The following is a 26,537-nucleotide window of genomic DNA, read 5'->3' on the forward strand; positions in this document are numbered from 1 at the left end:
CGTGTTGCGAGGCTTCGCTCTAACATCTTCCGAATATCATCGCTGCTCCACATAATATAAAAATTCTTCGGTCTGTGGAAAGTATGATCGGCTTACGTCAACTTGCATCATCATATTCGATCCTTATTGCAGTCTCGACACTCAGCCGTCGACAACAGTCTAAGCACAGTGTTGAAGTTATTGAGCAAAAGCACTATACTATATTGACCTGGGAGAAAGAATATGGGTGGCAGTAACAAAGTGTCATCCTCCTTGATCACCAAGTGGCACACAATTGTACCCGATCCCTCCCCTGTAGCTTTGCCCGATTCCCGATCTGATCGAAACTAAGTCTTCTTTTTGCAGCATCGGACGGGATCGTAATTTCCAGCACGGTCAAGTGCAGAAAATGTTAGGTCGAAATAGAAAACACAGAATACGAGTCACGTGAGAAAAATGCACTTTTTTCGAGGTTGTGACACTTTCTTCTCAGACTTTCTTCTTCTCAGACCTTGTTCTTCTTACACCATCACTCTTCTCTTCTCTTCTCCTCCTCCTCCTCCTCCTCCTCCTCCTCCTCCTCATCATCATCATCACACCGTGGGAAAGAAAGACTTAGCATCCGCCAAAATGCCCAAATCAGGCTTCGATCCACAGCGTCATCAGCGCAAACTACATCGACACAATCCTCTTTCCTCCTCTTCCAAATCTTTAGCCAACCGTAACGCAGCAAACTCACCCGCTTCCGCCTCTGTCGTCTCATCTGCTACCCTCGATGCCCTCCAAGGAGTTGCCAAAGCAACCGACGGTGGCGATCCAAGCAAAACGTCAGCATCCAACGATATCGTTCCTCTCCTCGCTAACCTTGCCGATGGACCGACAGCTGCTGATGCTCCTTCGATCAACTTGGCTGATAAAGTATGGTCCCTGGCATCAGTTTCGCTGCTTCTCTCCGTCAGCTCGACTCAGTCCGCTGCTCAGGTCAAGCAGCATCGCAAACTGCTCTTAGCTCACAATCTCGTGGGCAGGCTGATTTTCGCTCTTCAGTCGCATACACAGGTCGATGTGAGGAGGGAGGCTAGTGGTGCATTGCGTAATCTTTGTGTGGATGCAGGCATTGATGTTAGGAATGAGGTGGTCAATAAAGGTGGCGTGGCAGCTATCCTGGCAGCCTTGAGATGGGCTAGTAATGCACTTGGCTTCGACAGTACTCTTTCCTCCATGTCCTTGATCGACGATGCTCCTACCCCAGAGCAGCATCTTGAGGCCAAGCGCGCGCTGCTAGCTAAACCACTCGACAAGATGAATAAGAAGGAAAAGCGACAGGCAACCAAACTCGCTACCGCTCTTGCTAAGACCCTCGAACAAGTTGCCGGCCAGGCGTTGTCTGCCGATGATGAGCGCAAACTCACTTGCTCCCACCCTTTAAGCCGTAATGGCGATGCAAACCAATCCATCGACACCAGCGCAAATACCGCAACTTGGCACAACAACCGCCGAGAACCATTCCTGAGCCTCGACAGCAACACGCGCAGAGGCCTCATCGAGACCGCTGAGAACCTCGTCACGCTCGTATGGTGTCTTTGCGAATCGGGCGACAAAGCATTCGCTAAACTTGCCACATGGAAGTGGCTTGACCAAGATCTCGTCGGTGCAGGTGCTGCCGATCAAGAGCTGAGCGGCCAAGGTTTAGCTTGCTGGTTGTCGTCAGCGATTGCTTTGGGTTCGAGAGCTGCTGCTGTACTCTCTACTGCTCCAGACCATGGTTCGAGAGCCGCTTCAAACTCGAGCGAGACTCTAGCCGTGCTTTCCAACCAAGAGCTTTCCCTGCTACTGGATTTGGCTTTGGCATCGGGCAATGCACTATGTGCACTAACCGATGGAGGAGAAGCCGATTTCCTTGATGGTTTGCTTTCTCGTAGGACTCCTTCTTCCCCTTCCAAATCGGCTGCGGCTGCGGGCAAGAAGAAAGGTGGCAAATTTGACCCCACCCCAGCTGCAGACTTGGCACCTCTGGCGCAATCGCTATCCGAACAACCAGCAGCAGCAACCCGCTGTCTCACAGCAATCCAATCGCCACTTAGCCTCCTCGAAGCTTGCGTCCAAACCGACCAGTCCAACATGGACAAGCTCAAGCGATATATCCTTTCGCAGACTACTATGCTCGGTGTACTATCTGCTGGTATTTTCAGGAATATTGCTGCTGCAGTCGATGCTAAAGCTGCTTCTTCTTGCCGTGGTGGCAAGGCACGCAAGAACGCTGCTCCTCGGATCACTTGTTCGCACATCTTCCTTCCCATCCCCTTCTCCGCGAACAATGCCGGTGGGGAGGGAATGACGTTGAAAAAGTACGAAGAATCCATCGTTCTCCCCACCCTCACCCGCCTTTTGTGCGGAGTGGAAATGACCAAGTTAGCCGACGACCTTGATGGGCGCGGTGACGTCGACGAAGCTGTTTCGCTCGACGGAACTAAGGATGTAGATGAGGCAGAAGTGAGGGCCAAGATGCAGGCTAAGGCGGAAGAGAAGGCACAGACGTTGATGTTGGCGCTCGAGCTTTTGGCCGAGATGGCTGCCTCGTTTGATTGCAACGCTAATGCAAGTGCGGTTGGGGAGGAGCAAGGAGGCGATGATGAGTGGTTAGAGGATCCAGATGCCGATCAAGAAGAAGACGAGGAGATGGATATTGGTCATCATTGCGAAGCCCCCGGGATACAAGACAAGGCCCAAGATCAAGGTGAGGAGGGTGGTGATGATGACGATATGGGTCTAACTTTGTCTCGTGGCGATACGTTTGCAGATGCAGTTAAACGTACGGGTACACTTGCTTTTACTGCCTATGCTCCCCTTCTCACTAGTCTTGTGACCACCAACTCGCCCTCTCTGATTTCAGCGCTGTTGACGCTAGCTAGGCCGTTCGAAGCTTCTTTCCCCTCCCTAACCTCGAATCCTGGAAGCCGCGCATCCGGCTTGTTGAGGGGATTGCATCTCCGTTCCCTATCCGTTCTCAACAACCTCCTTTTGCGCCTTGCCGCATTTTCTCCACCTCCACCCTCCCAGCCAGCAACGGATGCGAACATCTTACGTCGAATCGCAGCCTTCCGCACCTGGACCCAAACACCAGCGCAGGAAGAAAGCCTGAAGAGCATCTGGACAACGTTGTTCGAGATAGCTCGTGGTTGCGCAAGCGTGCCAGCCGTAGCTAACGTCAGCCTGAGTACGCCAACGGATTCCATCGCCGTATCTACCAGCACCACCATGGGCGAGAAGGAAGGTAAGGATGGATTGGGAATGGTAGAAACATGCATCGGAACGCTCTGGTCTATTGCTCGCATTCTCCAAGGATCGGTTCCGCTTTCTTCCCCCACCCCCTCTTCTCCTACCTCGCTTTGCGTATCAGATGCCTCTGCGGTTTCTTCGGAAATCATCACCGCCCTCATCACTGGTTATTCGTCAGCTAGCACGGATGGCATGAGAGTAAAATGCATCCTCCTCCTATCCACCATTGCTCGTTCCCCCCTCGTTCATCCCACGCTCAACGCCCATATCGGGACTTTTCTGGTTTCCATCCTCGAGAGCATCGCTGAAAGCCCGAGCGAGAGCGCCAGTGGAACAAATGCGGAAAGCATGATAGCAGCTGTCAACGGAATCATCGATACCTACGCCGATGAAAAGAGCCACTACGATGCTCTCGCGTTTAGAGAAGCACAGTTGCTGTCCAGCATCAGACCGACACTGTTTAGGTGTAAAACGTTGGCAAGGAGCGTGGATAGGAGAAGACATGTCAGTCTGAGAGAAGCAGCCGAGGAGGCAGTGGAGAATTTGCATGCTTTCATTGCTTACAGACAGGCTTTGCCGTTCTAGCGTTGAACACCTTCCTTCTGTGGTTTGTCGTGCCATTCACAATCAACTTCTTCCGCCGTCTTTGTTCGAGTGTGATGCAAACCATGCTGAGTGTGGATAGAGTGAGAAAGAAGGGAGGCGAGAAGGTAGCAACAAATACTATGGATTATATCGACACTGGTGGATAGGGTACATATGGAAGCATTGATAGTGTAGGGGTATCATGAGTCGTTGCCAGTCTCATACACCAAATAGTTGTGTAAATCCACTCGATTCGACTCGACCGGGGTTCGAGTCCCCGTCAATGCATTCTTTTTTTTTATATAAATATTCCCGGTCTCTCAGGATGGAATGTTTGTTAGTTGAAGATGCACTGGCATCGCCAGCGCGTGATGTATTAAATGGGAGCTCACAGGATCAGGGAACCAGGAAGATATTGGGCAACAAGGAAGACAAGCAGGATGCAAAGCTAGTGGGGAACTAATGTAACCTATGCACAACAATTGACACCATGGTATGCAGGAGGTATGTTGGTATGACAACACATATGAAAGAAGGTATGTGGCATATGGGCATGACTTGACAAAATGAGCACAGTTGGGTGCCTAGGACATGTATATATACTCCTAGCCTAGTTGCCACCTCACCAAAATAAATGATTAAGCCTTTATCTAGATTGTACAACTGTGAGAGCACCTGACTGTGGCCTCTGATTAGTCATACCTAAATTCTACTGGCTCCCAACATGGGGCTTGAACCCACAACATTCATACCATGGCAGGAGAAGGAGATCACCAAGGCAGCATGAGTGAAGTGGCCAAGAGGATGAAAGGAGGAAGAAAAGGAAAGGTGGTCCAACAAGTACAGATTGATGATGAGGTCACTGATGGCAATGAAACAGAGTTCAATGAAGCCAAAGAAGGGTCTGACACTGATGATGAAAATGAGCAGTATGACTACCATACCATAGCCAAGATCATGGAGGCAGTTCCCAAACTTACATCATGAAACTATTATAGTTGGAGTACCCTCATCAAAGCCAACCTTAGAGTTGTCCCCTATGCTATAAGGCACCTTGAAGGGACCATATGACAGTAACCATCCAAAGTGGAATAGAACCTTTGATGATGCTCTGGTGGGTGTCCTACATAGCATGTTGGACACTGAAGGAGAACACAACATCCTATACTTACTGCTTGATATCAGCAAGACCTACTTAACCTTTCATCAAACTTGGACAAAGATTGAGAAAGGCTTGACCCAGTGAAGCCACCAGGACCTCATGATGAATTGCACTCCTTGCCCAGCTCAATGAGGTCAAGATGTTCAATGCTGATGCATGAAAGCTAATTCAAGAAATTAGGATCATGCAGACAGAGACAAGCCTCCTGGGAGCACCCTTTGGAGATGATGCTATTTATGCAGCACTCCAAAGGTGCACGATCCAACATCCCATTTACAAGGAGATGGTCACTACCATTCACCAGGTCAGCTTTGATGCCCTCACCACTGCCCTAACAATGCACCAGTCTGCGATTGAAAGTATTCCTGCACAAAAGGTGGACCCCCAGCAAGCAAGTGCCTGAATGGCTGGCAGTGATGAACAGGATGGTAATGCTGAAGTGGATGATGACAACCCAAAGGCTATGACCAAACCAAGGAGGATCTGCTGCTGGGTATGCAGATGTTATGGGCATGGCACCAGGAAGTGTGATGCCTCTGTCATCATCCCCAAAAACTCCCCCCTTGCCAAGACCAACTAGGAAGTCTGGTGCTCATTCACCCCAAGCTGGCAAAAGCTCTCAAAATTGGACCAAGCAAACCATTGGGTCTTGGATTTGGGAGCAAGCTTCCATATGATCAATGACTACAGTATGCTTATTCATCCAAGAAGGTGCAGAAAGCATGTGTACACTGCTGGAAGCGAAATCTTAGAAGTGACTGCTGTAGGGGACATTAGCATATCAACAAAGTACAGAGAGATACTACTCCATAATGTTCTTTATGTTCACAACCTCAATGTCAACCTATTATCAACCAACTCATTGACAGATGAAGGAGCACATGTGACACTAGACCCTAGAGGGGGACAAATACATTTAGCAAATGGAATGCTATTAAAGATAGCAAAGAATCATGAGCATGGACTACTAGAGGTCCGAGGTGATACATGGCAACAAAGTGCAATGGCTGCACCAACACCACTGTTTGAAGGGGTTGATGAAGAGTTTGAGCTAGCCGAACAGAGACCAAAAATCCCCATCAAACAGCTCTGGCACAAGTGACTGGGGCATCCAGGTCAAGATAAGTCCAGGGCAATCATTGATAAATTAAAAGGTGGACCTGTAGTAGCATTGGACCCAGAGACAGCTTTGACATGTGAGCTGTGTATGCAATCCAAAAGTATGGTTGCCAGAATGGGGCAAGGTAGCAGCAAAAGAGCCACTGGGCCCCTGGACCTCATCCACATTGATTTGATCATCGATTCATCTCATGTAATGGAGTACACATGCATATTGGTGCTGGTTGATGACTATAGCAAGTATGTGCATGTACAACTGTTACTACAAAAAAGTCATGCATTTGTGCAGCTTAAAAGGATTGTCTCATTCTTAGAAACACAGACAGATAGGATGGTAAAGGCAATTTGATCTGATCAAGGAACAGAATGGAGAACCAATGAGGCACTGGAATGGACACTGGTAAAAGGAATAGAATGGCAAACCACTGTAGGATATAACAGCTGGCAAAATGGGCAAGTGGAACAAATGAACAGGAGTTTAGGTGAGAAGATGCAGACATTACTGATACAGAGGAATCTACCAAAAGGTTTTTGGCCATATGCAATTCAGGCAGCAGCTTTCAAGATGAACCTAACTCCCAACGTTGACAGAGAGTTTCCTTATCAGCTAATGTTCAGAAAGTTGCTGGAGCTGTTCATATGTCTCATGCATGTATTCAGGTGCCTGGCATGGGTAAACATCCCAAAAGCCAAGAGACACAATAAGAAGTTAGATCAGAGAGCAGTCTCAGCCATATTCATAGGATATAGCCTTGAGAGAAAGGGGTGGTTGTTCTACAGCCCTGATTACAACCTGAGTATCTTCTGGAGCAATTTGGCAAGGTTCATGGAGACCCAATGCTGGTTGGACTGAACTGAATGGAAACCAGTTGACATATGACCACCACCAATCCCAGGCAGTGAGGAGGATCTCACCAACCTAGGATATACCAAGGAAAATCTCTTTGATGAAAGGGAGCAAGAGCCCCTAGATGAACATGCAGATATGGAGACAACAATTGGGGAGGAAGGATATGAAGAGGTGAATCCCAAAGCACAGCCCACTTTTGGGTTAATGACAGTGGGGCTCCAGAAGAAGGAAAAGAGCTTCAACCCAACCATTTGGGAAGCACTGGCTGGAGAGGACAAGAGTTTCTGGGAGGAAGCAATGCACAAAGAGTTGGAAGGGCTAGAGGCGATGGGTACATGGGAGACCACCAACTTACTGCATGGTATGAACACAGTCAACATGCATTGGGTGTTGAAGATCAAAATGGATGCAAATCTGATTCCCACAAAGTACAAGGCAAGGCTAGTGGCATGAGGGTTCATGCAAAGGGAGGGCATAGATTACACAGAGATCTTTGCACCCATGGCACCCATCCAATCCATCAGAGGAGTGCTGGCAATTGCTGCCATATGGGGTTGGGAGGTTGACTCAATTGATGTTAAGCAGGCTTCCTTGAACTTGAGTCTACACCATGATGTCTACCTCAAGCCACCCGTTGGAACCAAAGTGCCGCTAGGGAAATGTCAGGAGTCTCGCGCCTGAAACCCAGGTCGGTCTGTCGAGATACTCGGTGACTATCAAACTGTGCGACAGCTATTGTCTCGGTATCAGTCTTGGCAAGCTAGTTGCTCGGCAACTATTAAGTTGTGCAATGACAGTGGGTGGCATTCATTGTATATACTATCGTAGGTTTCGGCTGACCTCTGTGGACACTCTGTTCAGGGGTAGCTCAGCACGATCAATATCAATATGTAGGTTATGATGACACCAAGGTCTGGTGTGAGTGTTGATGATGATGACAAGGTTGATGGTGTTGATGATAAGGTTGGTGGCGTTGGTGGTAGTTCAGTGGCGTCAACACAAGTGTCCAGTGTGCTGACTAATGCTTGAGGTGATCCCCAGACCACAGTGGACTGCTGCCTTCAGTTCTATCTATATCTGGACTGCTGACCTGCTATGGGCTGCCTTCGGATGTCAGGTAGTGGTGATACAACACATGCACTACAATGAGGAGCAACCTTGATAGATTGCTACTATGCTGACTGAAACTAATGTATACTTATGCTGAAGTGATAACTAGTTATGGTGTGTGTAGAGTGGTTGAGGATCCACTCAACCTTTGATGATGAGAAGGTATGGTTATATACCTCTTCACAGTGTTGCCAGCAACACTGCTCCTGCTCTCTCTCTCCAGAGAGTACCTTCTTCATCAAGTACTGTACAGGGGCCCCTCTAGCACCACTCCTGTCCTCCTTGAGCTATCCTGCTTGCTTGGCACCCCTGTGCCTCTTGAGCTGTGTCGACTCCTTCGACACTGCTCCTCCTCCTCATGACCCAATGTCAACTCCTTCGACACTGCTCCTCCTCCTCATGACCTGGTGTCGACTCTTCGACACTGCTCCTCCTCCTCATGACCTGGTGTCGACTCCTTCGACACTGCTCCTCCTCCTCATGACCTGGTGTCGACTCCTTCGACACTGCTCCTCCTCCTTTGATCAGTGACAGTTCCTTTGGCTCTTGTCTCTCGAGCCCCTGAGTGGTAACCATCTGCATGCTCCTTGAGCTTGGTCCTCTTCGTGGCTGTGCCTGCTCCTTGAGCTTGGTCCTCCTCGTGGCTGTGCTTGGCCCTCCTTTGCATGTGAGTCCATAGGAGTCCATGGTCTCCATGGAGACTGCACTATGACCATGCTCTCTACTGATCTCGACTAGATCTTCGATACCTGTGCTCCTTCCATATGAACCCGTGACCCTCCTGCTTCTTGAGCATCCAGGCCCATGACACAGCATATATTAAAGGCATGGTAAGCAAATGGTTGGAGAAGTCAAATGAAAAGTCATGGATACCAATGCAAAGCATTGTAAGTACTGTCAGAGGAAACAAGTGCACCCCAGAGTGAGCTAAACAATATCAGGAGTTGGTGGGGCAACTACTATGGGTATCCAATACAGTATGACCAGACATCTCATTTATGGTTGGAACCCTAGCATGATACATGTTGGAGCCAATTGATAGTGCATGGCAAGCAGCAATACACTTGCTAAAGTATCTAAATCAAACAAGCAAATATCATCTGGAGCTTGGAGGGATGCATAGGAAGCATGCAAAACAGCTGGTGGTTACATATACTGATGCAAATTGGGCCTCAGACCCTACCAATGGACAAAGGAGTATGTCTGGGGCAGTCACATACATATATGGGTGCCCAGTTAGCTGGAAGTCACACATACAGAAATGTGTAGCATTGTTGGCAGTAGAGGTGGAACTGGTAGCTGCATTGGAGGCAGTGAGAGAAATGCTCTTCTTTTTGTACCTACTCAGGGATCTAGGAATCATGGGAGTCAAACCAGTCTTACACACTGACAGTCAGGGATGTATACAGGTCAGCAAGGATCTGGCCAAGCACTGGAAACTCAAGCACATTGACACCAGATACTACTTCATTAGGGACCATGTGCAAGATGGTGACATATTGATCAAGTTTGTTGGAATGGCCAACAATGTGGCTGACATACTCACAAAGCCTCTCAAGGGACTCAACATGACAAGGATATTGAGAATGATGGGATTGGATATGCTGTTGAGGAGGGGAGTTGAAGATGCACCAGCATTGCCAGTGTGTGACATATTAAATGGGAGCTCACAGGATCAGGGAACCAGGAAGATATTGGGCAACAAGGAAGACAAGCAGGATGCAAAGCTAGTGGGGAACTAATGTAACCTATGCACAACAATTGACACCATGGTATGCAGGAGGTATGTTGGTATGACAACACATATGAAAGAAGGTACATGGCATATGGGCATGACTCAACAAAGTGAGCACAGTTGGGTGCCTAGGACATGTATATATACTCCTAGCCTAGTTGCCACCTCACCAAAATAAATGATTAAGCCTTTATCTAGATTGTACAACTGTGAGAGCACCTGACTGTGGCCTCTGATTAGTCATACCTAAATTCTACTTTGTTCGTTGGGTTTACTTTTATTGCATCTCAAAAGAGAATCCCTAAGACGAAGCAAACGGCCAACAAATCGATCGTTTTGTCAGCTTGTAACGCTCTTGCTCTCCGCTTTGCTTCTTCTATACCTCAAAGCAACGATGCAGGCTGGCAGGGATACTTACATCTGCGATTTCATAGTCTGCAAGCGTAATGTGGTTTTTGTATACCGTATACCATTTTTTCAAAATGATCTGTAACGTCGCAACGCAACATCCATGACCACAGTCTATGTCAGCTACCACTTTTCTCGTAAGAAACAAAGCTCGAGGTGTACCTGGGACGAGGAGCTTGGGGTGGGGGGGCATACTTTTTCAGGCGGAGTTCCAGTTTGAGCAGCAATAAGCTTTTTAAGATCTCCAATTGTGTCTTGCGGTGAACACTTTACCCTCACTAACCCGGCGCCGAATCAGGCCAGAGTGAGGAGAGAGAGAGAGAGAAACAGGTGGATTGCGTGTGAGTACTTTTGACAAAACAAAGTCCTGCACCAGGGTAAAGCTGCGCAGCGGATGTGCGAGGGAGACCAACCTTTACGACCCAACCTATCGTTTGCTAGAACTTCGATCATCGGCATCTTGACAACGTTGTTGTTCTCTTTGTTGCCCTAGATTGTTAGAAAGTGGGATCTTCGATATGTTCTTTGTTCGTTGCCTTGGGGGACTATGGTGGTCGGTAATTAAGATGCCTGTTCCTAGCAAAATAGTCTTGCTTTTTAGATGTTTGTCCGTGTTCCGATAGAATTGGCAGGGGAAGGAAATGGAATAAAAAGAAAAGTGGAAGGTGGGAATCGAACCCACGACCTCAAGATGTTTAATAAAGGCGCCTTTCTTTAAGAAGATAAGTTGCAATCTCACGCCAAACCACTAAGCCTCTCCCACTGTGTCGTTTTCCTCCAACCGAAATGTATATATGAATAGACATTTAGACAGAAAAAGGTGGGGAAGGGAGATGTGGAGCGATAAGAGAAAATATCCTCAAATCTCTTGCATCTCTCTCACCTTTCTTGCTTTCTCTCCACCATCTTTGCCCTCATATCAGAACGTGTCTTGTACAGAATGGTAGGTGTCGATCCCAAAATCAGCAGCCAAGTCTTCGTTGTGTACTGACTCGCAACCCTCTTCGGTATCGCTGGTGATGGAGACAGACGGACTCGACGCAACCCCTCGCACCAGCGCCCGGTCATATCTCAATCATCGCCCCCGCCTCGCATCCCTCTTCCACCTCTGCTCCTCGTCCATTCTCCACATCGTCTCTATCACCGAACTGCAAGTCACCAATGCCGTCCTCTTCGACGTCAACCTCAGCACCACCAGCGGAGATCGAAGCAACCCTAACCCGCCTCTCCTCTCATCAAGGCGTACTCGGCTGTCTCGTCCTTTCCCGACACGATGGTTTGGTGATTAGAAGCGGAGGTGCAATGTTCGACCCCAGTGGTCCAGGTGCCAAGGGGAGGGCGCAGTTGCTGAAGGCAGTCACCAAGTTGGTCAAGACAAGTGTTGAGGGTCTGAGTGAGGATTTGGAGGCGCTGGACGGGGAAGCGGGCAATGGAGGAGATCAGTTGGCGTTTTTGAGAGTCAGGACGAAGAGGTTTGAGATTATGGTGTCCCCTAATGACAAGTACCTTCTTGTTGTGCTGCAGGTATGTACATTACCCTTCAGAGAGCTATTGATTCCAGGAGAGGAGGAGCAAGCTGACATCCTTGCTCTTTATACAATTTTGCCATTCGTCCGCGCGGTTAGGATCCGAATGCTACTGCTCAACAGTAAGCTCCTGCCTCAGCCGCCTTGTCCTTTCTTTCCGACCTGCATTCGATGTACCATATACCCCTTCAGTTCTCACGCCTGCAATCCTTGCTCTTGCTCTTGCTCTTGCTCTTGCACTTGCTCTTGCACTTGCTCTTGCACTTGCTCTTGCACTTGCTCTTGCTCTTGCACTTGCTCTTACTCTTACTCTTTATCCTTCCGCTCGTCCAATTCTTCCCGCAGCCTCTTGACCAGATCTTCTGCGCTTACTCGGTGTCGAAAGATCTCTAAGCGCTCACATGACGAAACTCGAAATCTGTTGATCAGCCGACAGTCCGCATTCGAGAAGAACGGAGGCGGAATTGCGCACTCACCTCTATCGCCCAAATGTAGCACAGGAATATCATACTGATACTTCCTCCGCCAAACATGAACTTGCGCCAGCGAATCGTCGCGAATGTTGTAAGTGCAGAGTTGGATCTGAGGCATACTTTGCGATGCGATTTCGATCTGTTGCTTCATCAGATCGCATAGCGAACAGTTTGTGCCTGTGTACATTGTCAACCTTAGCGCTCGGCCTGAGGATAGTTGTAGAGAAGGCAACATTGCTCTTCTGCTTCTATGATGCGACGCGTGTTGACGAGAAAGCAAACTAGCTGTGAGGCGATCTCCATCCGTCAACCGAGGTGGATGTGCGATTTCGGAAATCGGGAAAACAGAAAGGGGAGAAAATTCATGAATGCGATGTTACATAAGCAACGATGGGAATTCCAACTCTCTCGTGCGGAATGCCATCTATTCGCACGAGAAGGTGCCCAGGCGTGACATGCGGTCGGTTGGTTTTGGACCCTCGTTTTGCATCTTCCACCACCACCACCACCATCTATCATCCTTCCGAAGGCGGTAGGCGAGATATCATGTCGCAACCGCCCTCACCCTCCACAGCGCCGCCGGGGTTGAAACGAAAACGTACAGCAGAACCAGAATCCGCACTCCGGCCGCACCCAACAAACAACGATTCGCAACATGTTGGAGGCGGAGTATACGTCCAAGTGCCCCAACCCTCATCATCAGCCATGGCTGCATACCACGCTTCCCATCTCCCCTCTTCTCAACTTGGCGACTCACAGATCTCCCTCCCCGCTTCTCTGTTCAGCAGCTCCCAACCGGCACCACCCAACCCAGTGCAGAGTGGAAGCGAATACCTACCTTGCACTCAACAAGATACTTCTAATTCCACCGGCGCCAGCATGCGTCCTTTACCTGCGATATCAGCGTCGGTGTTCGAGCCGTTTCTAGACGATACTACTGGCTTGCATCTTGAGTTCGCTGAGGACCGAATTGCGCAAAAGGAAAAGCAGAGGGGGAGAAGGACAAGCGGTAATGACGATGGGCTTAGGGAGGGCGAGAGTAGTAGTCCCGTTCAATCTTTTTCTCCGCCAGAGGCGGTCGAGGTGAGGCCGGAGGAGGTTCCGAGGATCGGAACGTGGGTTTTGCCACCGTTGACAGCGGAAAATAGCAATCCCTATGCAGAGGGATATGTTAGTGGAGAGGTCTTGAGTCAGATTCCTGCACCTGCCTTCGATCATGACCAGGGTGGGGTTTGGGAACCAGCACTCACTTGTGCCCCTCCGCTCGCACCGTTGCAACAAGAAGCAGAACTAGAACCAATCCCTTCACAACCAGAACCTCCGTCATCCACACCGGCACTACCCGCGGCCCCCCTTTCAGCTGCACAGCAAACACAGCCATCGACATCCGCCTCCGCTTCAACAACTTGCTCAGGCGCAGCGTTGGTGGGATGGTCAACTCTTCCCCGCCCCGAACTTGTTTCGTTGATGCATGCATCCCCACACATCCCAAGTTTCCTAAAAGACGAGATAGAACGATTCATCTTCCGTGCCCATCGCGCATCCTTTTGCCGCTCCCAGTCTCAATCGCAATCGCAACGTTCCCCCCGCTCGCACCGTCGTCGGAGCAACTCGCAATCGCAATCGCAATCGCAATCGCAATCGCAATCGCAATCGCAAAACGACGACTCAGAGACGCAAGAAGATGGATTTTTACGAACCAAACAAACTTGGGTCATGGATCTTCTCCTACTCCCCACCCCCTCCTCCACCCTCGAATCGTTAGGAGAGCTAGGGGAGAGAGTGGGCAAGTTGACCCAGCAATCTCAATCGCAAGGGAGAGGAGGGGTGGCGGTGATTTTGTTGTTGGATACCGTCGGGGGTACGTTTGAGGTGCATGAGTTGGAAGAGAGTTTAGCTGGTCTTCTGAGGGCGGATCGAAGGTATAGCGTGCTGTTCGACTGCAATGGGAGGAAATGGAACTCTTCTTCTTCTTCTTCTTTTTCTTCTTCGCAACTTCACAACACCCCTACATCGGCGGTTGTTGGCGGTGTAGGAGATTTGGAGAGTGCCAACGCGCAGATAATCCTACTTGAATCCAAACTAGAAGCGGCAAATAAAGAACTCGAATCCTTAACATCCAACAACAAGACTTTGCAAAAGCAAAGGTCAGAAGCAGAAGCACAACACGATTTCTTACGAACCCTATATGATCGAGCCTCTGCCTCATCCACCTCTGCTCAAGCAAGTGCTGTGGCTGCAGAAGCACGAATTGTTCAATTGGAAGCGCAACTTTCCCAGGGACTCGCTCTACACTCTGCTGCTCTGCAAGATGCTATAGAGCGGTGGAAGATCAAGATGATCAGCATAGAGAGGCAGAGAGAGTTCGAGAGGAACCAGAAGGAGATTACAGAGGGCCAGCAGGTGAGAAGAAAAGCAGCATTGTGGGATCAATTCCAGGCGCAAGAAAGAGATAGAGAACGCACGCGCGAGCATAGGGCTAGCATTAACCATGAGAGACGCACGAAACTTGCTCGTCAACTTGGCGTTGAGGGGATGGTGGCGGAGCAGGCGGGTATGGGACCATTTGCAAGACCAGGAGTGGGAGTGGGAGGCGCACAGGAGATGGATGAGATGGATGAACTTGCTGCGTTGGCTAGGGAAGCTGAGGAGGCAGGTGATATCCTGCCTACACCCAGTTCACCTTCTGCTGAAGGAAGAAGTAGACGCTCTCGTCACCCACCTCCCTCAAACACAACCCAAGCGGACCAAGAAAAAGCAAGGAGTTTCAACAGTTTCTCCAGCTCCAACCGCCCGCCCCCAACTGCAACTCTAGTCGCCGCTCAAGTCGAAGCAGCCAATCTCAGCTCTAGCAAGGCTTTGGAGGATTCAAGATTGGAATTGCAAGATCAGTTTCACATGTTTTCTTCCCTTGGTACACCGCAAACCGAGGTACAACAAGGCGCCAGTGCAATCCAGTTGCCTGATTTCAATGCTGCTGCCAGTACTCTCTTTGCAGATCATACGCGAGAAGAGCAAGGCCTTTTTGTACAGCGTCAAGATGGTCAAGGTGGTTGGGAAGATGGAATGTTAGTCGAATCAGGTGACCTTGCCGCACTTGTGGGTAGCCAGAGTGTTTTACTCGAAGCCAGTTCTAGTAATTTCACAGCGACCGCACCCACAGGATCGGAAGAGGATGGTCAAGAAAGCTCAGGATCACAATTGCAACCTCATACACAGCCATAACCGCTCGTCTTTTGCAATAGACACGCATGCATCTTTGCACACAGGACATGCAGTTTCTACAATTCCGCCTTCTCCCTCTCCCTCTCAGCCTTAAAACTGGCAACCCACTCCTCCTCCGCCGTTCCTTTAGGCACAACAAGCAAACTCAAAACCCCATCGCGCATTACCAAACCATCTCGATGCTCCAGGCTATCTTGACCTCTACCCTGATCGGCTTGTTTAAAAGCGTGATGCATGACCTGGCGCAGTGTAAGTTTCTTACCGATCTTCAAGAGTCTCTTTCTCTTGGTGCTGGCATAGACTCGAAGGTTGGTTTCGTGGTATTCGCGTCTGGTGTCCCATGGTAGTTTACCGAGATCTTTGAGTGGGAACATGATAGAGAGGTAGGTGGACAGGCTCGTGTCTTCGTGATAATCGCTTATGAAATCGCTTTGGGCGTGTTGTGGGTAGATGAAGAATACCGGTATTACTAGAGGAGTGCGGATGATATCTGGCGGATTCCAGGCCGAGGTCAGTGCAAGATTCCCCGGGTCGCACGAGGGAGCCAGGGACTGCGGATCGAAATGAACAGGTTTCGGGTTATCTGGAGGTCGACTTGTACTTTCCAACCACAATCCACGAGCTAATAGAGCTTGATGGAGCGCCTTTTGGATTCCTTGCTGCCTCCTTTGCTGTTCTCGCCTTTCTTGCTCGCACTTGTTCTTCTTCGCTAGTTTCTCCTCCGCTTGCTTCTTCAGACTGCCCATCTCCCTATTATCCGGACCAACCTGAACCCCCAAATGCAAACAGCCAAGGGCATCCTCATACCTCTCCAACGCTAAAAGAGCTTTGCCTGCTCTGTAATAAGCCTTTTCATTGCTGGCATTCAACTGCAACACTTTACTCGTATCCCTCAAGACACTGGCGAAGTTTCCTAATTCAAGTTGACAGGCTGCTCGGTTAGCATGGATTGTTTCGAGAAGAGAATTATCCGAAGCATTGGCTTCAACAGCTTGATTGTAAAAGCCAAGAGCTTCTCGAAAGCGACGAGAACGGAAATATTCGTCTGCTTGACATTTGAATTGAGAAGCGACCTCGTCGGGCGTTGCGTCAAAGACGAGTGATTGGAGCGCTTCTAAAGCTGTACCAGAAGTATCTTCGGTGGAAGAGGAACCGTTCGAGGAGGAGGTATTGTCCGGCAGATTGCGCATGAAGAGTGGAACGGAATCCCATGATGCCAGAGTGGCGTCCAGATCGCGAGGTGCATTGCGAGGTTGCGCGTACGTGAAGTCCGACGTTCGCCGTGGCGGCTTTGGGAGGGTAGTGCGGGATGAGGAGCCAGCCGGGGTAGGAGCCGGCTCTTCGACTGGTGAGATGACTGCCATTGCGAGAGGATAGAGGGCGATGGTGGTTGTGGTGATCGAGGAAGAAGCTGAAAACTTTTGGGTTTTTTTTTTTTTTTTTTTTTTTTTTTTTTTTTTTTTTTTTTTTTTTTTTTCCTTCTTCATGCTTCGCCGAAATCCGTCTTCCGAAATCCGTTTTCCGAGTTCCGAATTTTGTCACCGTAAACTCAACACTCCCGTTTGTGCTGTTACAATGATGGCCTTGAGAGAGCATCGCAAACCCATCCAAACCCATGATATGTATCGCATCCGACGATCCAGCAAGAAGGTCCTCTTTGCCTGTCTGCTCTGCCCGTAGCCTTGATCTAATGTAGACTTTGGGCTAGTCTGAAAAGGATGATGTTGTACAGACTGATATTATGCCGACGGTGTGTGATATCTGCATTGTACCTTGCCAGCGAGAGATGCGTAGTGTGTGTGTGAGAGAGAGAGAGAGAGAGAGAGAGAGCGGGTGTTACTTTCTAGCCTTAGGCATAGGCACGAAAGCATCCAAAGGTGACTTGCTCATCTCCCTCCTTGCCCTTTCCCTCTCCGCTTCCTCTTGACTCTTGGCCTCTCTCCTCGCCGCCCTCCTCTCCATCGCTTGCTGTAAGGAATCCGGATCGCCTCCGTCGCGCTCTATCGGCAACTGGCCGTTCGCAGCTAACCTAGCGCGACTAGCAGCCCAAACATCATCATGCGCCACTCTCTCTTGCTCCAATGTGGCGCCGATCTCCGCCATTACTGGACTCTGCATTAGCTTTTGCGCCCTCTCCTTTGCCTCGGTATGTTGTTCCAACCTTGCCTGCTGTTCTCTTTGCCTCGTTGCTCTATCTTGCAGTGCCAATTTCTGTGCGTTAGCTTGGGTGGTAAGGATACGTTGACGATCACGAACAAGTTCTTCGACCGTCGGTGCTTCCCGTCGTGTATGGCGTAACCACATGACCCATTGCACAGGGATCGAACGTTGGTCGTAATCGCCGAGTTCCTTTTTCTCGCGCCATTGGATGGAACGTCGGGTGTGACGTGGATCGATCGACCCGGAGAGAGAGGGCAATTCGAGGTAACAGTTCCCGGCAAGATCCTGACCGACCATGTATTTCCATTTGCCCAAGCCCAGCGTTCGGGCTATTCTTTGCAATATGCTCATTCTTGTCCTAATCCTTCTCCAACAGCTCGACTCGATCCTCGTGGGATGATGGGATGGTGTGTGTTGAGGACGAGGTGGCGTCCACTTCTCTATTTCCCGCTCCTGACCAAAGCGTTGCTCACCCACCTTTCGTGCGATAAAAGAATTTTGAGGCGGGAAACGGTTTTCCGTGCAAATTTACTTCTTCCTTTCTGGAGGCGGTTTCAACTTTTCCGAGCCCTCGAAAACTCGAGTATTCAGTTGCAGGCTAGAGTTTTTGCTGTGATTATGGTGTGCTAAGTACAAGTTTGAGTCTGGAGATCTCCAAGTCTTTCACCACTTGCACATGAGTGAGACCATTGCAAAAAAATTCATTCGCCAGAATTCCTACTTTGTTACATCTCCCTCAACTGCCTCCCTCAGTGGCACAGCAGGAGACTGCTGAGCCACTGTGATCGGCTGCAGTGTTAATTCTAGTCCCCATTGCACATGCTGTAATACATCTTTCCCCACTGGTTTGGTAAAGAGGTCTGCCAAGTTGTCCATGGTGTTGATGTACTTGATCTTGACTTTTCTGTCTTGTACATTGTCTCTGATGAAGTGGTACTTGGTGTCAATGTGTTTTAACTTCCAATGTTGCATGGGGTCCTTGCTAACTTGAATGGTACTGGTGTTGTCTGAGAAGATTGTGGGGGTACCAACATCAATTCCAATGGCCTTGAAGAGATGTTGAAAGAACAGATCCTCCCATGCAGCTTCTGTTGCAGCCACAAATTCTGCTTCCACCACTGATAAGGCAGTGCACCACTGTAGTGCTGACTTCCATGCTACCAGATTTCCATGCACAAATACTGCTGAGCCAGATGAGCTCTTATGCTGTGCTGTAGCATCACTTGCCCAGTTTGCATCACTATGTGCCATCAGGAAATCCTGTTGTTTGTTGCTGCCATATTGCAAGTGGACTTCTCATGTGTGGTCCAAATATTGAAGTACTTTCTGTGCTGCATTGTAATGCTCCTTTGATGGCTGTGTCATGTAGCATGCAAGGACACCAACAGCTTGGCTGATATCTGGGCATGTTCCATTTGAGAGCCACAGGAGTTTGCTGATGATCTGTGGGTACTCCTTCCATTCTGCTATGCTTGCTGCTGTTTCTGGGACCAGGATGTCTTGAAGTGGTACACTGGACTTTCTTCTGTGCTTATCCAAGTGTTCATCCAGTAGTTGCTTGACATAACTGGTTTGCTTGAGGTCCATGGTCTTCACTTTTCAGTCTCTACAGATTTTAATCCCAAGAAAATGGGATACATCACCACCCTCCTCCATCTTCCATTTGCTACCTATTTCCTCCTTGATACACTTGACTGTTTCCAGCTTTGGGGCTATGGTCAACATGTTGTCAATGTAGATGATCACTATTGCAAAGTTGTCCCTTTTTCCTCTGGTGTAGATGCATGGTGCACAATCAAGCCTGTGGAAATTTGAGTGCCTAAGGAACTTATTGAACTCCATGTTCCACTCCCATCCTGATTGTTTCAGTCCATATAGTCCTTTGATGACTCAGTAAACTTTTCCATTCAGCACCCTTGCACCCTCCAGTGGTTTCACATAGATTACATGTTTGAGTGTTGAGTTGAGGTAGGCCATTGTGATGTCAAGCTGGTGGACTTCCCAATTGCACTCCACTGCTAAGGATAGCAAGGCTCTTATTGCACTTAGTGGTGCCACAGGCATGAAGGTTTCTTCAAAGTCTATACCCTCCCACTGTGTAAAACCTCGTGTGACAAGTCTTGCTTTGTGCTGAACAAGTATGCCATCAGCATCCAGCTTGAGGTGGAGAACAATTTTGGAGTCAACAAGTTTGGCATTTGGTGGCATATCCATGATTTCCCATGTACCCATTGCCTTGAGTCCATCCAGCTCCTTGCATATGGCTTCCTGCCACTGTTGTGCATTGTCACTGGTGAGTGCTTCCCTTAATGTCAGTGTGAGATTCAGGGCAACCATATGTGCCTCTCCAATCATCTCTTTGACAGCAATCTCCAATCTGTCATCATCAGTAGGGTTGGTGGGCAGTGCAGCATGTGTGTTAAGAAGTGGATCCTGCATGTCAAGTACTTCCACCTCCAGTTTGGGCTCATTCCTGTCTGTCTCTGGTTCAGCATCCTCTACCTTAAGACTCTCAAGCCCAAACTGCAGTGGGCTCTGCATTCTGGGTCAATCATGCCATCCTTTGGCTTCATGAAACATAGCTGAATTGCTCCACTGTATAGATGGGGCATGGCCAGGGGTATAGAATCTCCAGCCCTTGTGCTCATTGTCATAACCAACCATGATACCTGGAAAGGCTCTTGTGCCATGCTTGCCTTCATGATCCTTCTTGGGGAGGTGGACCCATGCAAGGCAGCCAAAGACACATAGTTGCTTGGCTAAACCATGTGCAGACTTACAGTAGAAGTCTTCATATGGAATCCTGTTCACATTTGCAGAGGGTGTCAGGTTCAGTGTATGTCCAGCAGCCATGATGGCATAGGGCCACAGTTCCTTTGGCACTGATCTTTGGACAAGCATTGCACACATCTTCTCTTGAAGAGATCTGATTGTGCACTCTGCTCTTCGATTTTGGACACTGACATATGGGGTGGTTTTCTGCCACTTGAACCCTGCCTCTTGCTTCCATTCTTCTGCTGCCAAGCTTGACCATTCTGCTCCATGATCACTACAAATGCATTTTAGCATGTGATCTGTTGCTGTCTCTGCTGTCTTAATCCATGCCTTTAGAGCGAGGAATGCTTTGGCCTTATTGAGTAGTGGCTTTACATAGACATAGGATGATGAGTCATCTACAACTACCAGTGCATGGTGATAGTTGGGATGGCCTTGCAGGTCCATCATCAAGTCAATATGCACCAGTTCCAGGGGTGCCTGGGCTCACTCTGTTTTGCTGCTTGTCATCCTTGTGCATGTTTGCTTTGTTTGACTGCAACAGTTGCAATCCTTTGTGTCATGTTCAAGCTGTGTTTCTTTTCCTAGGTAATGAGCTTGAATTTGCTTGGTCTTGTTCCTGCCAGGATGACCAAATCATTCATGCCATAGTTTGCTCATTGTTTGGCTTGTGGGCCCTGCTGGTGTTGTATTAGCATCAATTCCCTCAAGGGGATCATTGAGCTGTGCTGCCAGGGAGTCACCATGAACCTCCCAACTTTTCTTGCATTGGTTTGTTTTGCTTTTGACCATGCTTCCATCATGCTGGAGAATGATGGCTCCAGACTCTTCAAATATCACACATGCACCATCTTCAGTCAGCACTGGGACAGACAATAGATTCTTGCTAAGACTGGGAACATAAAGTACATCTGTGAGGGGTATCTTAACATTTCCAACTTGCAAGGTTGCATCACCTATTGCCTGCACTCACAATTGTTCTTGCCCAGCTGTATCTATAATTCCTTGCTTTGCCATTGGGGCAATGAGCTTGCCTTCATCATGTACCATGTGATGTGTAGCTCCAGAGTTGAGGACCCATGCATTGTCTTGATTTCGATTGTTGGTATTGCTGATGAAAGAGGTGCACCTGCATCCCTATTCCTGCTGGGTGGGGGTCTGCTCCTGATTGCTAGTGCAGTTAATTGCAATGTGGCCTGGTTGCCTACACTTGTAACACTTTGCTGGCTCATTGGGGTTCACAGGGTCATGTCTACCCCTGTTGTAGCCCTCTTGGTTGAGTATCTGCCCAGGCCCATTGGCTTGGCCTGTTGTATTCTTGTTGCCAGCAACTCTGGCTGCAGCACAGATGCAGCCTGAAAGTTTGGCTTCCTGATGCTTCTTGGCAAGCATGTGATAGGCATATTCATAGCTACAACCAGGTTGGGTGGCTTTAAGGGAGTCTACTGTCTGGGTGTAGAGCCAGTTGTCTTTGACACAATGGTACAGGGTGGACTTCTTGAGCTTCTTGAGCTTCTTGTCCATGCAGCTGCCAAGCCTGGCAGCATTGTTCCAGATTTGGTCAAGTTCCTTACCAAGGTTGATGATGTTGCAATGGACCAGCTTGATCTCATGTACACAATCATGAATGGCAGAGAGTTTGACCTTGTCATTGATTGTGAGTGCAGCCTTGAGCCTTTTGTACAGTGTAGAGCTGAGCTGTTCTTCCTCATCTTGCTCCCACACTGTGTAAGTGTCAATATGGCTAGTGGGTCTGTGGTCACAGGAGGACAGGATGAGACCCAGCAAATGGCTGTCTAGTTCTTCATCATAGTTGGTGTGGCCACTAGGGATCTCTCTGGTGAGGATACATTTGGCATTCTTGATTGGGTGGATGCAGTCCATGAACATGGGCTCCCAGATGGCCCAGTTGTTCTCATTGAGTTTGACAATTTGCGAGATGATGCTGAGTACCAACTTGGGGATCTTTTCTGCTTGGCTGGTATTAGGTTGAAGGTTCATTATGGAGAAGGTGCACTCCAAGATTTGGTCTTCATTCCAATCAGTGTGAGCTTCCCTGATCATCTGCATGGTGCATTTGAGCAGGGCTACACTGTCTACCCTTGGTGGCATGCTGATTGCTTGCAGTTGCTGACTGCAGAGTGCTAGAAGCTGCTGAGCTTCAGACTCTTAATCAGTTGCAGGCTAGAGTTTTTGCTGTGATTATGGTGTGCTAAGTACAAGTTTGAGTCCAGAGATCTCCAAGTCTTTTGCCACTTGTGCATGAGCGAGACCATTGCAAAAATTTTCATTGGCCAGAATTCCTACTTTGTTACATCTCCCTCAACTTATTCCAATACTCAGGCAAGCTCTAGAAACTGGTGCCCCCCAAATGTAAGCTGAGTTTTCAGAGGCTAAATTTCAAAACCAACCACCTTGTAGCTCCACCATCTTTGACACTCTTATTGCACCATCAAAGTAGATACAGTCATTATTAACACTGTTCATATTACCATTGCTATGTCTGCAAAGCCAGTCAAACATCCCCTGTATGCTCTGAGCCCTCTGCCTGCTGCCTCTGCCTTCATCCTCTTTGTCAAGATTCAGTTTGCCTGCTCTGCTGACCTTTGAGCTTGTTATATGCCACAGTTGTCATAGCTTTGCTCCTTGATACAGCTGTGCTATCCTCAAATGGTCTGCCATTAGCAACAAAGAGAGCACTGAACAACTCTTCCCTGAGAATCCACAGCCCAATCAGCATGGAACTTGTCCATCTGATTCTGCAACATACCTTGAGTAGCATCAGCAATCATCTGCTTATATTGTACTTGATTGTCTCATTGCAGAATCCTGGCTTCCTCAGTTGTTTGATGGTACAAAGGGAGACCAGATGTGACATCTGCAATGTCTTCTTCAGAGAAAGAATGCAAGAGGTAATCAGCCACATTGTCTGGATGATCATATTGACTTGCAAAGGTGTGAGCCACAATACATGCTTGGATAGTATATGCAGCCCTTTCATGGTCTTCCTTGCAATAGAGATTGCCATGGTAACCCATTAGACATTGGAAGCAATTCTTGAGGTATGCAATGCCATGTTCAGCACAAACCCATACACAAGAGAGGAAGTAGTTGAAGTATCAGATGTCACAACTCTTGCTAGCTGTGTTGTTGTTGAAAGGGCCTCACTTACGTGCAGTTTAATTTCAGTACTGAGAAGGCAGAGAAGCCAAACCCAGCATCAACCCATACAAACTTGCCTTTGTCTAGATGAAGACAAGGCTTAGCCACAATCCTGCTATCTCCTGAAGCCCAAATGTGCAAGTCATGTGAAGAGCCCAGGTGTGCAATGATGGATTCAACAATGCAAAGTGAGTGTCAAAGGAAGACCAGGGAAACATTGAACAAATAGTTGCCTTGATATGAGAAGTTCCCTCAAGCATGCAGAGCTGGCTTCCATGCAAGATTAATGTGTGTACCATCAGCAACAAGCCATCCCTGGCCCCACTCCTCTACACCAGACTTTTCTACCACCCATGCTGAAGCATTGGCTCTCTCATCCTCTGTTGCAAATGTGACTACCTCTTGATTCAGTTGATACAGCCCATCAACTGTCCTCCTTGACCAAGCATCCACTGAGCCCCAATTGCAGCCACAAGCAAATGCAATGTCACAAACACCACCACCATTGCCAGAACATCCCAAGCAATACAGACCAACTGCAACCTGTTGTCTGACCTTGCAAGAGTTGGTGATGTGTTGAAAAGCAACTGTGGTGCTGAGTCACAGAACCAGTGCTTCAAATGCTTTGGGTGTCATGTGCACCAGTCCTCAAAACCTCTTGCAGCTGGTTGTGGAATAGTGGTTGAGCATGTCAAGTAGTGTCTGGTTGTGTTGAGGCATATAGTTGCATGGGAGGGAGTATCATTCCTGGTTGATGATGGAATGGGTTGTGATTAAAGTTTGTAAGACAGCATGGTTGAAATCATCATCATCTGAGTTGTCAAGGTCATCATTTGGATGCCAGGTGTCCACAGTAGAAGCAAGCTCAAGTTTGAGCTCAGTCTCAACAAGCAAAGTTGCAAGAATCACCATCTCAATGTCCTCCAGAAGCTCCTGCTTGTCAGAAGTGCAAACCATGTTGAATAAAGCAAGAACAAGAAGATAGGTTGAGTTGAGGTGAGGAGTTGGTGAAAGCAGACATGGTGATGAAGAAAGCTCAAACACAGACTGGGTGTCTCCTGATCATCTTAATTTCTTGGATTCTGGGCTGTGCAGAAGGCTGTGCAGCATGAGACAGTTTGCACAATCACTCTAGTCTAGACACAAAGCAAAGAGACAAAGTTACACTTGACCAATTGGATTACAGTACAGTTACATGAGAATGGAAGAGATAGAGCCTAGAACACAGAATTGCTGACCTCAGCATTGCTGCTGATGTGCTGGACCTCATCATTGCTGATGTTGTGCTGGCAGCGACTTGCTGAATCATTGGAGCTAGAGCCAGGCATGTTGGCAAGCATGGTATCAACATTAGAGTTGGACTGTGGGCCAGTTCTAGCACTGCATGCCATCTGAAACATTCCAAGGAAGGAGCAGTGGTCATCTGCTCACATTCTCTCCAACCTCTCACCCTCCTCTTGCTGACTCTGCAATCACATATCCTCTTGTTTCATCCTTTCCTCCCCTACCTTGATGTGTGCCTGAAAAGATTCAGCTGTGCAAGCTTGCACAAGATCAGCAATGTCATCTTGTTTCTTGGAAGCAAAAGTTTTCTTGGTAGGGAAGCTGAGGCCAGTGTTTTCAGGTCCTTGATCAACACCAAAGGCAGCACTAGCCAAATGATTGCATGGAGCAGCACCTGGTGAACCAAAGGGAATGGACAAAATGGATGGAGAAGGGAAGGCACTAGACAAAGAGAGGACTCTTGGCACAATGGGATTGTCAGGGGCAGCTTCAGCAAGGGCTTCAAGGCCAGAAATTGAGTGACAAGATGGGAAAGGATTGTCATCTTCTTCCATGGCATCACCTGTATCACCATTGCTGGACTGTGAGGCTTGAAGAGGATTGTAGGCACCACTAGTCATAAGGGTGACAGGGCCAGCAGATGGGTGCTTCAACATAATCTTGTGAAACATCTTGAACCAGGGATACTTGGTGATGGCAGGTGAGTGAGATGCAAAGTCCTAATCCATGTCATGGGGCCGGATGCGCAGAAAGTAGGAAGAACCTAAGTCATATGAGAAGGGAGTGCAGGAATTGCAAGATTGGGCAAAACAAAGGTCTACAGCAGAGTTCATTGAGATCTGCAGTAGAAAGGTTCTACAGCAGATCTCACTCACATCAGTATGAGCAGGATACTACAGCAAAGCCCACTGGAATCTGTAGTATCAGGATCATATGACAGATCTCGCAAGAATTGGCAAGAGGACATCGTTTTCACAGATCTCACAAGACAATAGATGCTGGAGTCATCGAGTTTGCCACCCTGATGAAGCAGGAGGCCAGCTTGATAATGAACTTGGGAGCAGAAGGATGGGAGGGATGAAAGGGGGTGCCAGTTGCCACCCAGACAAAGTGGGAGTGGCCCCTGTTGGTCATGAAGCAGTACAAGGACTGTCCATCTGCAGGAAGCAAGGGAAGCGACGCCAATGGGCAGCGTCGTAAGAGGAAACAGGAGGACAAGAGGAGGAGGAGCAGCGCCAGAGAAGGAGGAGCAGTGTTGAGGAGGCGTGCCAGAGTGAAGGCAGTGTCACAGGCGACATTGCGCAAATGGTATATAACCTCATGTCATGGGACCGGAAGCGCAGGAAGCAAGAAGATTGAAGCCATATGAAGAGGAGTGCAGAAATTGAAGGATCGGGCTATGTGAGAGCCTAAGGCAGAGTTCACTGAGATCAGTAGTAGAAATGACTCTATGGCATAATCTGCCAGGATCAACAGGAACAAGTTCGGTATCACAGAATGCAGCGGGAAAGGTAATGTCACAGGGTCAGTGGGTCAGCGTATGAAGGGTGTGCCAAATTGATCGGCGGCAATCATGGTAATGTCACAGGGTCAGCAGATTAGCATATGAAGGGTGCACCAAATTGATCAGTGGCAAATCATTGGGGATTGACGAAGCTAATTGGGTGTCAGGGGTCTCGCGCCTGAAACTCAGGTCGGTCTGTCG

At 48.6% G+C, this 26,537-nt stretch overlaps 8 protein-coding genes and 2 non-coding genes across 10 annotated transcripts; 4 read left to right on the forward strand and 6 right to left on the reverse strand.

Annotated features, from left to right (window-relative positions):
* Positions 1-609: 609 nt before the first annotated feature.
* UHO2_03495 (uncharacterized protein) lies at positions 610-3,843 on the forward strand (the record flags this gene model as incomplete). Its single annotated transcript, XM_041554101.1, has 1 exon — positions 610-3,843. The coding sequence occupies one exon, from the start codon at positions 610-612 to the stop codon at positions 3,841-3,843; it is 3,234 nt and encodes a 1,077-aa protein (XP_041410035.1).
* A 180-nt stretch (positions 3,844-4,023) lies between these two features.
* tRNA-Gly(GCC) lies at positions 4,024-4,131 on the forward strand. The gene has a single exon. It is a non-coding gene; the product is annotated as a tRNA-Gly (tRNA).
* Positions 4,132-4,596: 465 nt separating this feature from the next.
* UHO2_03496 (uncharacterized protein) lies at positions 4,597-4,830 on the forward strand (the record flags this gene model as incomplete). The annotated part of the gene is made up of 1 exon (XM_041554102.1): positions 4,597-4,830. The coding sequence occupies one exon, from the start codon at positions 4,597-4,599 to the stop codon at positions 4,828-4,830; it is 234 nt and encodes a 77-aa protein (XP_041410036.1).
* Positions 4,831-10,096: 5,266 nt separating this feature from the next.
* UHO2_03497 (uncharacterized protein) lies at positions 10,097-10,686 on the reverse strand (the record flags this gene model as incomplete). The annotated part of the gene is made up of 4 exons (XM_041554103.1): positions 10,097-10,120; positions 10,238-10,306; positions 10,423-10,505; positions 10,641-10,686. 4 exons carry the CDS (start codon positions 10,684-10,686, stop codon positions 10,097-10,099), a joined length of 222 nt encoding a protein of 73 aa, XP_041410037.1.
* A 198-nt stretch (positions 10,687-10,884) lies between these two features.
* Positions 10,885-10,990, reverse strand: tRNA-Cys(GCA). Its single transcript has one exon. It is a non-coding gene; the product is annotated as a tRNA-Cys (tRNA).
* A 1,069-nt stretch (positions 10,991-12,059) lies between these two features.
* Positions 12,060-12,413, reverse strand: UHO2_03498 (uncharacterized protein; the record flags this gene model as incomplete). The annotated part of the gene is made up of 2 exons (XM_041554104.1): positions 12,060-12,142; positions 12,230-12,413. The coding sequence occupies 2 exons, from the start codon at positions 12,411-12,413 to the stop codon at positions 12,060-12,062; spliced, it is 267 nt and encodes an 88-aa protein (XP_041410038.1).
* Positions 12,414-12,772: 359 nt separating this feature from the next.
* On the forward strand, positions 12,773-15,451 carry UHO2_03499 (uncharacterized protein; the record flags this gene model as incomplete). Its single annotated transcript, XM_041554105.1, has 1 exon — positions 12,773-15,451. The coding sequence occupies one exon, from the start codon at positions 12,773-12,775 to the stop codon at positions 15,449-15,451; it is 2,679 nt and encodes an 892-aa protein (XP_041410039.1).
* Positions 15,452-15,507: 56 nt separating this feature from the next.
* Positions 15,508-16,815, reverse strand: UHO2_03500 (uncharacterized protein; the record flags this gene model as incomplete). The annotated part of the gene is made up of 1 exon (XM_041554106.1): positions 15,508-16,815. The coding sequence occupies one exon, from the start codon at positions 16,813-16,815 to the stop codon at positions 15,508-15,510; it is 1,308 nt and encodes a 435-aa protein (XP_041410040.1).
* Positions 16,816-17,287: 472 nt separating this feature from the next.
* Positions 17,288-17,962, reverse strand: UHO2_03501 (uncharacterized protein; the record flags this gene model as incomplete). Its single annotated transcript, XM_041554107.1, has 1 exon — positions 17,288-17,962. One exon carries the CDS (start codon positions 17,960-17,962, stop codon positions 17,288-17,290), a length of 675 nt encoding a protein of 224 aa, XP_041410041.1.
* A 3,561-nt stretch (positions 17,963-21,523) lies between these two features.
* Positions 21,524-22,498, reverse strand: UHO2_03502 (uncharacterized protein; the record flags this gene model as incomplete). Its single annotated transcript, XM_041554108.1, has 1 exon — positions 21,524-22,498. One exon carries the CDS (start codon positions 22,496-22,498, stop codon positions 21,524-21,526), a length of 975 nt encoding a protein of 324 aa, XP_041410042.1.
* Positions 22,499-26,537: the final 4,039 nt, after the last annotated feature.

Source organism: Ustilago hordei, assembly GCF_900519145.1.
Source record: "Ustilago hordei strain Uho2 genome assembly, contig: UHO2_contig_06, whole genome shotgun sequence".
NCBI classification, from domain to species: Eukaryota; Fungi; Basidiomycota; class Ustilaginomycetes; order Ustilaginales; family Ustilaginaceae; genus Ustilago; species Ustilago hordei.